Source organism: Gavialis gangeticus, unplaced genomic scaffold (genome assembly GCF_001723915.1).
Source record: "Gavialis gangeticus isolate Ggan-Ray unplaced genomic scaffold, GavGan_comp1, whole genome shotgun sequence".
Classification (NCBI taxonomy): Eukaryota; Metazoa; Chordata; order Crocodylia; family Gavialidae; genus Gavialis; species Gavialis gangeticus.
In genome coordinates, this window is record NW_017729024.1 from 104,891,684 (window position 1) to 104,902,071 (window position 10,388).

The 10,388-nt window shown below is 39.1% G+C and overlaps 1 protein-coding gene across 5 annotated transcripts in view; it reads right to left on the minus strand.

Moving 5' to 3' along the window:
- FOCAD (focadhesin) overlaps positions 1–10,388 on the minus strand; it is a 318,854-nt gene that overhangs the window by 60,950 nt on the left and 247,516 nt on the right. For all 5 annotated transcript variants that reach the window (XR_002097361.1, XM_019517493.1, XM_019517495.1 and 2 more), the window contains exon 22: positions 1,011–1,103. Coding sequence is in view for 4 of the 5 variants with exons in the window: in XM_019517493.1 (XP_019373038.1) it covers positions 1,011–1,103 (93 nt within the window). In the remaining variant the exon portion in view is untranslated. The remainder of the gene's footprint in view (positions 1–1,010; positions 1,104–10,388) is intronic.

Below are 10,388 nucleotides of genomic sequence, written 5' to 3' on the forward strand. Positions count from 1 at the left end.
GCATCATAATTATGGAGCCTGAATTTATATCCAGTTTAATCTGAAAATCACACTGAAGGGCCATAGCTATTTAATCTGCACCTGGTATCAAGAAAAGCTGTGATTTGTTGTTTGCTGACATAATTCATTTCCATCTACACTTTTCTAGCTTTGTTTTGAAAATGGCCTCTTGCCTAGCCTGCCCTCATAAGGTAAAATTCTGTTATATTATCCCACCATGAAAAGTTAAAACTTTGGGGAATTTGCTCAGCAGTCTGAGTTGCTCACACTGTGGAAGTGGCCAGTATCACTTGACATAGGTGGGAAGACAAACATGAATCATCCAAGATAGCAAGACAAAGCAAGCTATTCACTGCTTTCAAAGGAAAACTATTGCTCTAAATATTTTAGGTGATTTGGTGTGCAAAATAGATCAGAATCTTTTTGGTCAAGAAATTAGACCAGATAATTTCATCAGAAGAGACTTTCTGCTGAAATTTTCAGTCTGCCCTGGCTTGGAATGGCTCAGAAACAACAGTAGTCTGGTCTCTCACTCAGAGTATGACAGCAGCCCTCTTGTTAATCCCGACTAAAACTCAAATAAAACCAACAGAAAAGCAGAGAAAAATAAAAATTTAAGCAACACATTTTTGAAGGAGCTCAAGGTTCTCCCATCCTCATCATCTAATTTGTCATACTCTCCAGCATCTTCAGATAATCTTTCCACAAAGAATAACTGATTAAAATTCAGCTCAAGGGATTATTCATAGTTGGGACAAGCATCTCAGCAGAGAAGTACAATTCTGAAAGTCCAAGTATTTCAGCCAAATCAGCACCTATGTCAAAATGTACCTCCAACACTGGCTGAACTCTAACCAAACCTTTAGTATGGACACTTGTCTATAATTCATTATTTTAAATTTTACAGTTAAAATGCAGGTTTCATTTTACTGAATTGTGGCTGATATTTACAGTTCAATTGCTTGATGGGAAAACTGAAAATACAGAAAAGGACTCATCACTCCAACTACCTGTAAAACTGCATGGTATGTTCTGCTCATAAATCCAAGCCAGGACTGAGGGAGCAGGAGAGAGCGGTGCCATTCAGAAGGCTGTATGTTAACCTGTATGACATAACAGAAATGACAACTCTCTTAGAATTAATTTGCCAAAAGTGTAATTCACAGCCAGCTCTCTAGCATTATAATTCAATGATTGTATTTTCTTTGTACTATTCTTAGCTCCCTCCCTGCCCTCCCCCTCCCCTGCAAAACAAAAAATTCAAATTGTAAAGCCAAGGATAATCAGTCTAGACATCTGAATATTGCCAACTAAAATTGTTTTTCAAGTTAAACTGCTTTTGGCCACACAAGGGAAAGGTCAGAGGAAACAATGATAATTTGTGCTGTGCCCTAAATATGATATTTCTTTGACAAACAGGAGAGAATGTCTGAACTGAAGGCAGTTTACAATTTAATGGTCTGACACTGGAAACATCCAAGTACCATAATTTACTACTCTGGTTAGTGAGCAACAGGATTCAAATAATACAATGAAGCATATCATAGAAAACCCCAAGATGGATCAATAGATTCAATCAATTATCTGATCTCACAGAGATCAGTGGAATCACTACTGACAGAGTGTGTAGGATTGATACCTAAACTAAGAAAGCGTTTGTCGGGGACGGGGGGTTTAAGGATGCAACAAAACAAAGAAAGAGCATCACTAATTTGGTGTTTACCATACCTCTTGAGTACTTTTGTCTGCCTTAAAAACACAAATACTACTTTAGGAGTGCTGTTACACACAAAAATGAAGTGGCACAAGTCAGCCAGCTGTGGAAAATTAACCCAAAGTAATGAGTTTTAAGCTGGAAACAAAGGTTGAGGTATGTAAGTCAGGATAGTTGCAGTGGTGCAACACAGCCTGACACAAACATATTTGAACTCTTTTTAAATAAACAAACAAAAAAAATTCCAGCTTCATGTTAGACACCACCAGCTCCAGCATAAGAGGAGGGAAGGAGGGAGTTTTCAACGCAACCACATTCTTCAAAAATGAGTAGCAGTCAGGAAATAATTTGTTCTGGAAAAACCTCTTCCAAATTACAAAAAACTGGACAATTTCCACAACTGCACAACGAACTTACAAAAAGGTCAGTGTTAAAGGACAAACTCAATCTGCAGCCTGATGCATATGCATACTCTCAAACTGAAGCATAAAACCTTTTCCTGCATTAACTCCCACAACAAATACTAATTTACAAAGGCATATTTGCTTTTTCAGCGTGCTCTGAAAATTGTAGCATTTAAATTGGAAATTTCACAACAGAAAACAATACAAGATGCACTGACTTGTAATTATTTCATTTTCTACTGGCCAGTAAATTATTTGGCTCTCCATATCCATTGGTTGCGTCTCCCTTACCTGACCATAAAGCTTAAATGAAGGTCACTTATTATAGCTGTAAGTAATACTGTAACATCCTAGAGTAACCAAGTATGTAACTTGATAGGACTACTGAATCGTTCAGGATCAAGGAGATGCTTAAGATGGACTTGGGCCTAAATACCCATAACTGTGTATACCTGCAACAGGTAAAGCCTAGCAGAAGTAGGATATTGATACTAAAGAATTTGAAACTCCATCATAAAAACCCATGGTCTCTCTTGAACAGCAATTTTATCGTATGTATTACAAAAATGGCATATTATTATTTAGAGTATAGAAGTTTATTGTCCGATTACATCCCAAGCCAATCAAATATTAGAAACCAAAATAGTATATTCTCCCTCTGCCCCTACCTCCCCACTTGAAAATTTAATTACAGCAACATTTTATTAAAAGAAAGTGTCTGAGGTGTGCCCCCCTCCCCCACCTTAACATCTGTGTTTTCAGGGCCATACCACAAATGAGTTCTGTAATTAAAATGACTGCTGTGCATTGATGTCTCAAAAAAATCCATAGCAGGCAGAAAAACAAACATGTCAGCTTGGGGCGAGACAAGATATGTCTCAGTATCCACTTTTTAAGGTATACATTTTTCATTTTTAAATTAAAAGAACATGCCAAATTCTCAAAGTTACAGAAGGACCTCCCTCTCTTGCTGTCATCATATCTGGTCTAAAGCTCACCTTCAGTAACAAATCTTCCTAAGCTTAATCCAGAAGGGTGTTGTTACCCTTTTTTATTACACTGAGACAGCAGACACAATTCGACATGGAAAGTACTCCTGTGCTGAATGAGTACTAATTAAGTTAATCAGCCAACAGTCTTAAATAAGCAAATGGAGATAATTTACTTCAACCAGAAGACCATAAAGAGAAGAAAAACCCCAGAAAAGCTTTTAACCCTTAAATAAGATTCTCAATCTTTGACAAAACCCATTAAACAGCGCCTTTTTCAGTATCTGTCAGGGTGCTACTGGCATTTCCCATCACAATCAGAATTATTGTCTTTTTCTTCTCTTGTAACTCTTTCAATAATTACACATTACTTACAAAGGTTGTGTAACTCTTTATAAATAATTACATATTCTGACTTCTTATTTGGCTGACATCCTTCTGTTCTCTACTCTATACAACTGTCCTCAAACTGTTCACCTTACAAGTTAAGAGAGACTATCTACTCATTTTCAAGTCAATCGATTCTTCCATTCTTTCCCACTGCTTTCATCTCAGACACTGTTTCACCTGCTGCATCTTTGTGATTTATCTTGTTCAGCTCTTCTACTTTCCCTTACCTTCAACAGAAATTTCAATCCTTCTACCTTGAAACCAGTTTTAACTTGTGTATGTGCAGTCACTCATACTGACTAAAGACAAGACAAAATCCACAGTGCTATTACTGGAAGCAAGAGCTGGTCATTATAGCCTACCAGGTCCTTGCATGACAGCAGGAATGCTCTTTCTTAAGTCCTCTGATATCTTTGAATCAAAAGTACTATCCGAGTACACCATGTTATCAGCAGAAGATAAGTCTTGTAGGTGACACAATGCATATAACCCACATCACTGGAGTTGTCAGAGGTCCCTGAATAGTAAAACTGTTAAAGAGTACTCAGTTATTTTGTAAGGAAACAAAAATAAAAATGAACCAGTCATCCTTTTCAAATATCAGGTTTTCTGGAAATGTTCAGCAAAAACTGAAAGTGAACAATGCACAATATCGGAGAATTTGTCAGGTATTATTGGTATTCTTTATTCTAGCTTAGGAACAGATGTTCCAAGCCACATGGTTATGTTTTTGTTCTCTCATTAGATGGACAAAGCTTCAAAAAAGCTAGATACAATACCCTGGCCATAAGATACCTCATTTCAGTGGTCTCTGAAACTTCATGGATTTGTTAATATTGGCAAGTTGATGTCCTTTTGGTATTCAAATTAATGATAGGCACAGGAGTTTTTTGGAACCCCTTCTAGGGGATCGGGAAACTTTGCCACACCTTGCCCTGGCAGTAGTCCTACGAAAAGACCTTATCACACAAGATGACAACCTACAGTTTTGGAGAAGAATTCCCTGCCTGGGTATAGAAGCAACTCAGGAAAATACTACCAGCTGAGAGATAATTACATACAGCTGAACCTACTGAGGCTTAACACCTTAGGAAGGTGCATTTCTCTCAGAGGACAAGCAAGCAAAGAAGTTGCATGACCACAAGTCAGGAGAAGGAGGTTTGAAAAGAAAGTTACAAGTGACTTGCTCTCCTGGTTTTGTACTTTACTGGATTTGGGGTTTGGGTGTGGGGGTGGTCTTTTTTAATTATTAGTTTACTGCTTGTAAAACAGTGTGGCATGAATGCAGCCACAAGCTTCTGCCAAACAAAAGGTCAGTTTGGTTTAAATAAGATCCCCTTCTATAAAAGCCTGACCCAGAGAAAATGATTTGCATAAATTTTCACTCTTGGAATTTGCCCTGGCTCTGCTACAGACCATCACTAATGAATCAAGTTTGTTTAGTCACTGCTGATGCATAGCCAGTAGAGGGCACACAAGACATTTTGAGATTAGTAAATTAAACTCTGGTTTTAATTGCATAAATTTCTTAGCACGGTTATATTCTGTTATAGCCTGCCTTGAGTTTCCTGTTGGCCTTAAACAAACAATCCAAATAGGACCCCGTTCAGAAGAGTGCTTTAAGCAAATAAATAGTTTTACTACATGCTGAAGTATCCTTCTTGTACATGGATACAGCCTCAACTCTGAATAATGCAGTTTACTGAATACTGCTGGGTTCCCTGCCACTACATCCAATTGTGGGAATAGGGATTTAAAAGCACTTAACCCGAAATTACACATCAATCACAATCACAATCTCAGGGCACAAAAACAGTACATTAAAACAGAACTCTGGTCATCGTTCTGAATCTTTCCACTTTTATATATTTCAAATAAATCCTTAAACCCTGTGATTACATTAAAAACCAAACCACTCCAGAAATGAGCAAGAGAAATGTGCCCCTGTTTCACAAAGTCATTTTATCAAAATACAGCTTGCTTACACTGTACATTCTCTGGAGCAGGGATGTTTTTACATGTGTGTATCGGGCCGTATGTATAAAGAGAAGGACGCCATTGTGCTGGCCACTGTATAAACCTTCACACCCTGTTCCAAAGACTTGATAATCTAAGTGGCCCCCTTTTCTACATGGGACCAGTACTGCATCTACAATACAAATATTGTTGTTTTTATTGATCCTAAGAATTCAGTTCTTCACAATGGAAAAAAAAAGATTAAATCTGGCAGAAATGTAAAGCTTATCTTTCTTCTTTTGAAAGATGCTCCAGGAATCAGGGATTTAGATACCAGTTTGCTGTACTTTTGTACCATAAGCAAACAGCTTCAAATGCCATTCACATGTAACAAACAGAATCCACTTCACATCCATTAAAGAAATAAAAAGATCAGTAGCTGGGTTAACGCTTAACAGCTTTAAAGCTTCTAACCCAAAAATGTACATTTACAGAACCATCAAAACATATGGGCCATGATGTGAACTTATGCGACTGTTCCTACTGATTTATTTTCATAATAAAGACAAGTGAAGCCTAAAAGGGATTCTTCCCTTAAACCCCTGAGCAAAAATGATTCCAAACTGTTGAAACAGTCACAGGTAATAATTATTGGCTAATCTAGCCCAGGTGATGGTGATAAAACTCTGAGATTTCTTACACAACACCATCCCAGATGCATCAGGAGGTGGGCCCTTTAAAAAAATATTAAAGCAGAACATGATTTAAGTGACCTCTGACCTACATGACTACAGTAACTCCAGCGTCCTTTCAAAGGCCCACTGCCATGCTTTGTTTACCAAACAACAAAATTGTGTGTGGGCACTTCTGTGGGAGAGCTGAGCTGCTCCTGCTAGTCACTAGTGACCAGTAAAGAGCAATACAATCCTTCAAACACATCACTGTTTATTGAAGATATGTTCTGCCTCCCATGAGAAACCAGCTCAAATAACATGGAAAAAAAAATCCTCTGCATCTTAATCTATGCCTGTTGACAGATATTAGACCTGTATCTAATGCTTCAGCTAGAATAGCACCTAGGAGATGAACAGTAAGAGTTTAGTCTCTCGAGGTTCAATAGCAAATTGCCTTTGTGCTATTAACGTTGCTAGATTTAAACTGCAACTAAACATTGATACTTTTTACTTGCTTTTATTTTACAGATATTTACAAATAAAAAAAAGTTGTTTAATGTTCCTCCCTCCTGCATAGTCATTTTACCATGTTGTTTTTATTATGAGTTGACTGCATCTAAATCGACCCCAAGTTTCAGGTTCAATTTTAGGAAAAAAATACTTCTTGCCTGAATATAAATCAAAACTAGAGGTAAAGACTTTGAACTGTTATTGCCCTTAGACAATATCACAGGACAATCAAATAAACAAAAGAAGAATTCAAAAGGTAAAATGCTAATACAAAAAGTACAGTGGTAAAAGATTCTGCCTAGGTATTTTTTATTGAATGTACTAAAATACACCAAGTATAGGCGGGGGGCGGGGAGGAAGACACGTGGGAAGAGTGAAAGTCTCAAGCCTTACTCAGCACTCTGCAACTCTGAACATTGATAAATCTCACAAAAAGCCCCCCAAAATGTTGGTGGCTTCAAACCCATTTTTCAACAGTCTGATTTTCAAACACACACATTAAAAATGAAAGTGCAATTACACAGCTTATTTTCACATAATTGCTCAAATTAGTATCCCATTAGATGTATAAAAAACAACTTTGGTGTCCAAAGTCCATTGTGGGAAGCACAGAATAGATATCCAAAGAGACAAATCTGGGTGTACCACTGTGATAACCGCAAACCCTCTACTACCCAAGTGACATTCACTGGATCGTCTCAGTAGAGGATAAAATTAATTAATTTTTTCCAACTAACGCTTAGTTTTCATGTTTACACTTACCTTGGCTAGACAGTGTCTTCTTGCAACTATAACACTAAGTAATACAAAATAAAGTAGTTGTGTTAGACTTTAAGCCTTCTTTATAGGCTACAACTAGAATTACTTTAAATACAACAGTCACCATAAGGTAGAGAAAAACCATCCAGGGAGAAGTAAGTATAAAGAATTATATTCAAAATAAAAGATTGGGAAGAACAAGAAAATAAAGTAGTAAAACTCAAAGGTAAGTCCAGAGAGGAACACCCAGCTACATGATATAAGTGAAAACTGTGCCTGTATATAGTAACAACCTGGTCTCTAGTGAATCCTTGTGTTGTGAACAGGGAATACTGAATAACTGCGAAAGTGATGTGGTAGCTGTGTTAGTCTGGGAAGTATACGGGATACAAGGATTTTTCTGGGTGGTATCTTTTATTGGACCAGCTGCAGGGTTGGGACAGACTTAGACAGGCTTTTGAATGCAAAGAATTCTAGACCTGAAGAAGAACCTTAAAAACAGTGCCTAAATCTCTCCCAACCACACAGATAGTCCAATAAAAGATATCACTGATTAAAATCCCTGACAGGTTTTCGAAAATGCTACTTGATTACAAGTCTCCCCAATTTTCATTCAGACATATGCTCCCCAGTCACCCACCTGCTGCCATTTGATAGCTTCAGCAATGAAACTTGTCTTTTCTTTTTCTTTTTTTTTTTTTTAAACTTACAATAAACATTTTAACTAAATGCTCAACCCTGCAATCCAGTCATGAGTTGAGCTGGGGAATTTACTTCTGTTTCAAGCAAAGTGACCTGTCCATACTGCTCATTAAACTTTTCTTGCCAAGTACTCTTAACAAACAATCCTAAAGCCATGCACATTTATACCAGGAGAAGCACCCGTTTCCTGACAAAAATAAGTGTTCAAGTGTTCACTTAATTTCCCCCAGGAGAAAATGCCCCCTTTGGGAGAAGGTATCCAGGTTGTAGCTGTATTGGTCTAGAGGCAAAAAGGAATCAGGACTCATACTAGAGGTGATATCTTTTATTAGACTAATTAGATTTTTGCAAAAAATCTAGTTGGTCTAATAAAGACATTAACTCTACCATGAGTCCGGATTCCTTCTGGGAGGAGATTTTCCAGGTTTTGAGAGTTCCTCACAGAAGAGTGAATGCTTGTATGCTCCTCTCCCGGGCTGGTCCAGGAAGGGACCAGGGCAGCAAAGGCTGCTCCCTGACTTTGCCCCAAGCCAGGGACTGCCAGGTTGGGAGAGGGCTGGGTGGGAAGCAGAGCAGCACTCACAGTTTCTTCTTCTTCCCCAAGTTGGCCAGTCCCTCAGGAATCGCAAAGTCCCCGGGACTAGGAATTGGGCTCTGGGAGGCTATCCTCCACAGCTGGACAGCAGGGGCAGGGATTGCAAAGCCTGGGGATTGGGAAAGCTATTCGCGCCCCAGTTCATGGCCCTGCAGACTTTAAATGCTGTGTGTACATGGAACACATGTACAGGTCAACTTCAGGCCTATTATTCTATCAGTAAAATTTTGATCCTGGGGCTTAGTGTAATGATCAGCCTGTTTAGGTAACTTTGCTCAGAATTGGAGCCAACTCAGAGCATCTGATAAAGGCGGCTGACACCTATGAAAGCTTATGCCTCTCTGAATAAGTCCCTAAGGTGCTACCATGCCCTGCTATCTGACAGACTTCACACAAACATGGCTAAATAACCTCCACTCTGTAGCAACAGAATGAGAAAAAAATGTAAAAAGGAAAAAAATTACTCTCACCTTTAAACTGAGTCTACAAAAACAATTACATAATAAATAACTGTATAGTTATTTCATGGTGCAACTAAAACAGCAGAATTAAAGTTATTTAGGAGCCTTTACTGTGTAAACATATCTTAAATATGTTTGGTTTTCTTTTAACTTTGCCCTTTACTCTGAATTACCTGGATTTGTAGAGCTTACCTACGAAAATAATTACAAAATCCTTATAATGTTTTTAGCCTGAAAAACTGCAGGCCAACATGCATTGTGATGAAACCAATTTATTTCCACACAAAACTTATTAGAAAGGAGCGTGGGTTGACTCACTCTATAACAGGGCAGCTCAAGCTCCAGTCCGTAGGTCAAATGAGACCCACAGAGCCATCACATCTGTCCTGTGGGGCTCCTCATAGGTCCGGAAATTTGGCAATAGGGGAGCAGCGGCCATTGATATGGACACCCTCCCCTTTGCCAAATACCCAAACCCCATTCCCTGCATGGCTGGTTGGAGCCAAGCTATGGCCCCCTTAACCCACAGGACCAAGCCAGGCACCAGTGCTTCTGGATCAGGGCCAGACCATGCCCCTTTTCCCTCCCATTAGGGCTGTGCCACAACCCCTTCCCCCATCAGGCTGGTTTGGGACCTAGCTATCACCTTTTCTCCTGCTGGAGCCACAGCAGCAGCTGCCTACCCCAGGCCATACACAAGCCCAAAATGAGTTTCCTCTCCACCCCCTCCCTCATCCCCAGTGTTGAAGGGGGAGAAAAACCTTGTCTTGGATCTGGGTATTCATCACAGTCTGTACAACACTTAGCAGAAGCATAATTAGCAATTTTTACACCTTGGACAGAGATTCTGGAGAGTGGGGGAAGCTCTCTGGGGCCACCATTTTGGCATTCCCTCTAAATCAATATTAATTATTTTTTAAAGCAACCTAAGGGGGGGGGAAATCAGAAACTCCATCATGTGGCATTATATTGAAATGCTCATGGCTCACGAATAGTGTTGGGACCTCTGGGTTCACTGTGCAGATCTCTGCCACTTGAGCTAACAAAGTAACAAGAAGCCATAATAGGCTGTCATCTTCCATGTGGCCAGCCACTAAAGGGAGCTGAAACACCCACTTTACCCGTAGATTTCAAACACCAAAAATGACAGTTGAGAATAGAGAACTTTGAATTTATTTCCTAGTTCTGAAGGATAGTTTCTATCAAAATGGTTCTGCCCCAACGCCCCTCCCCC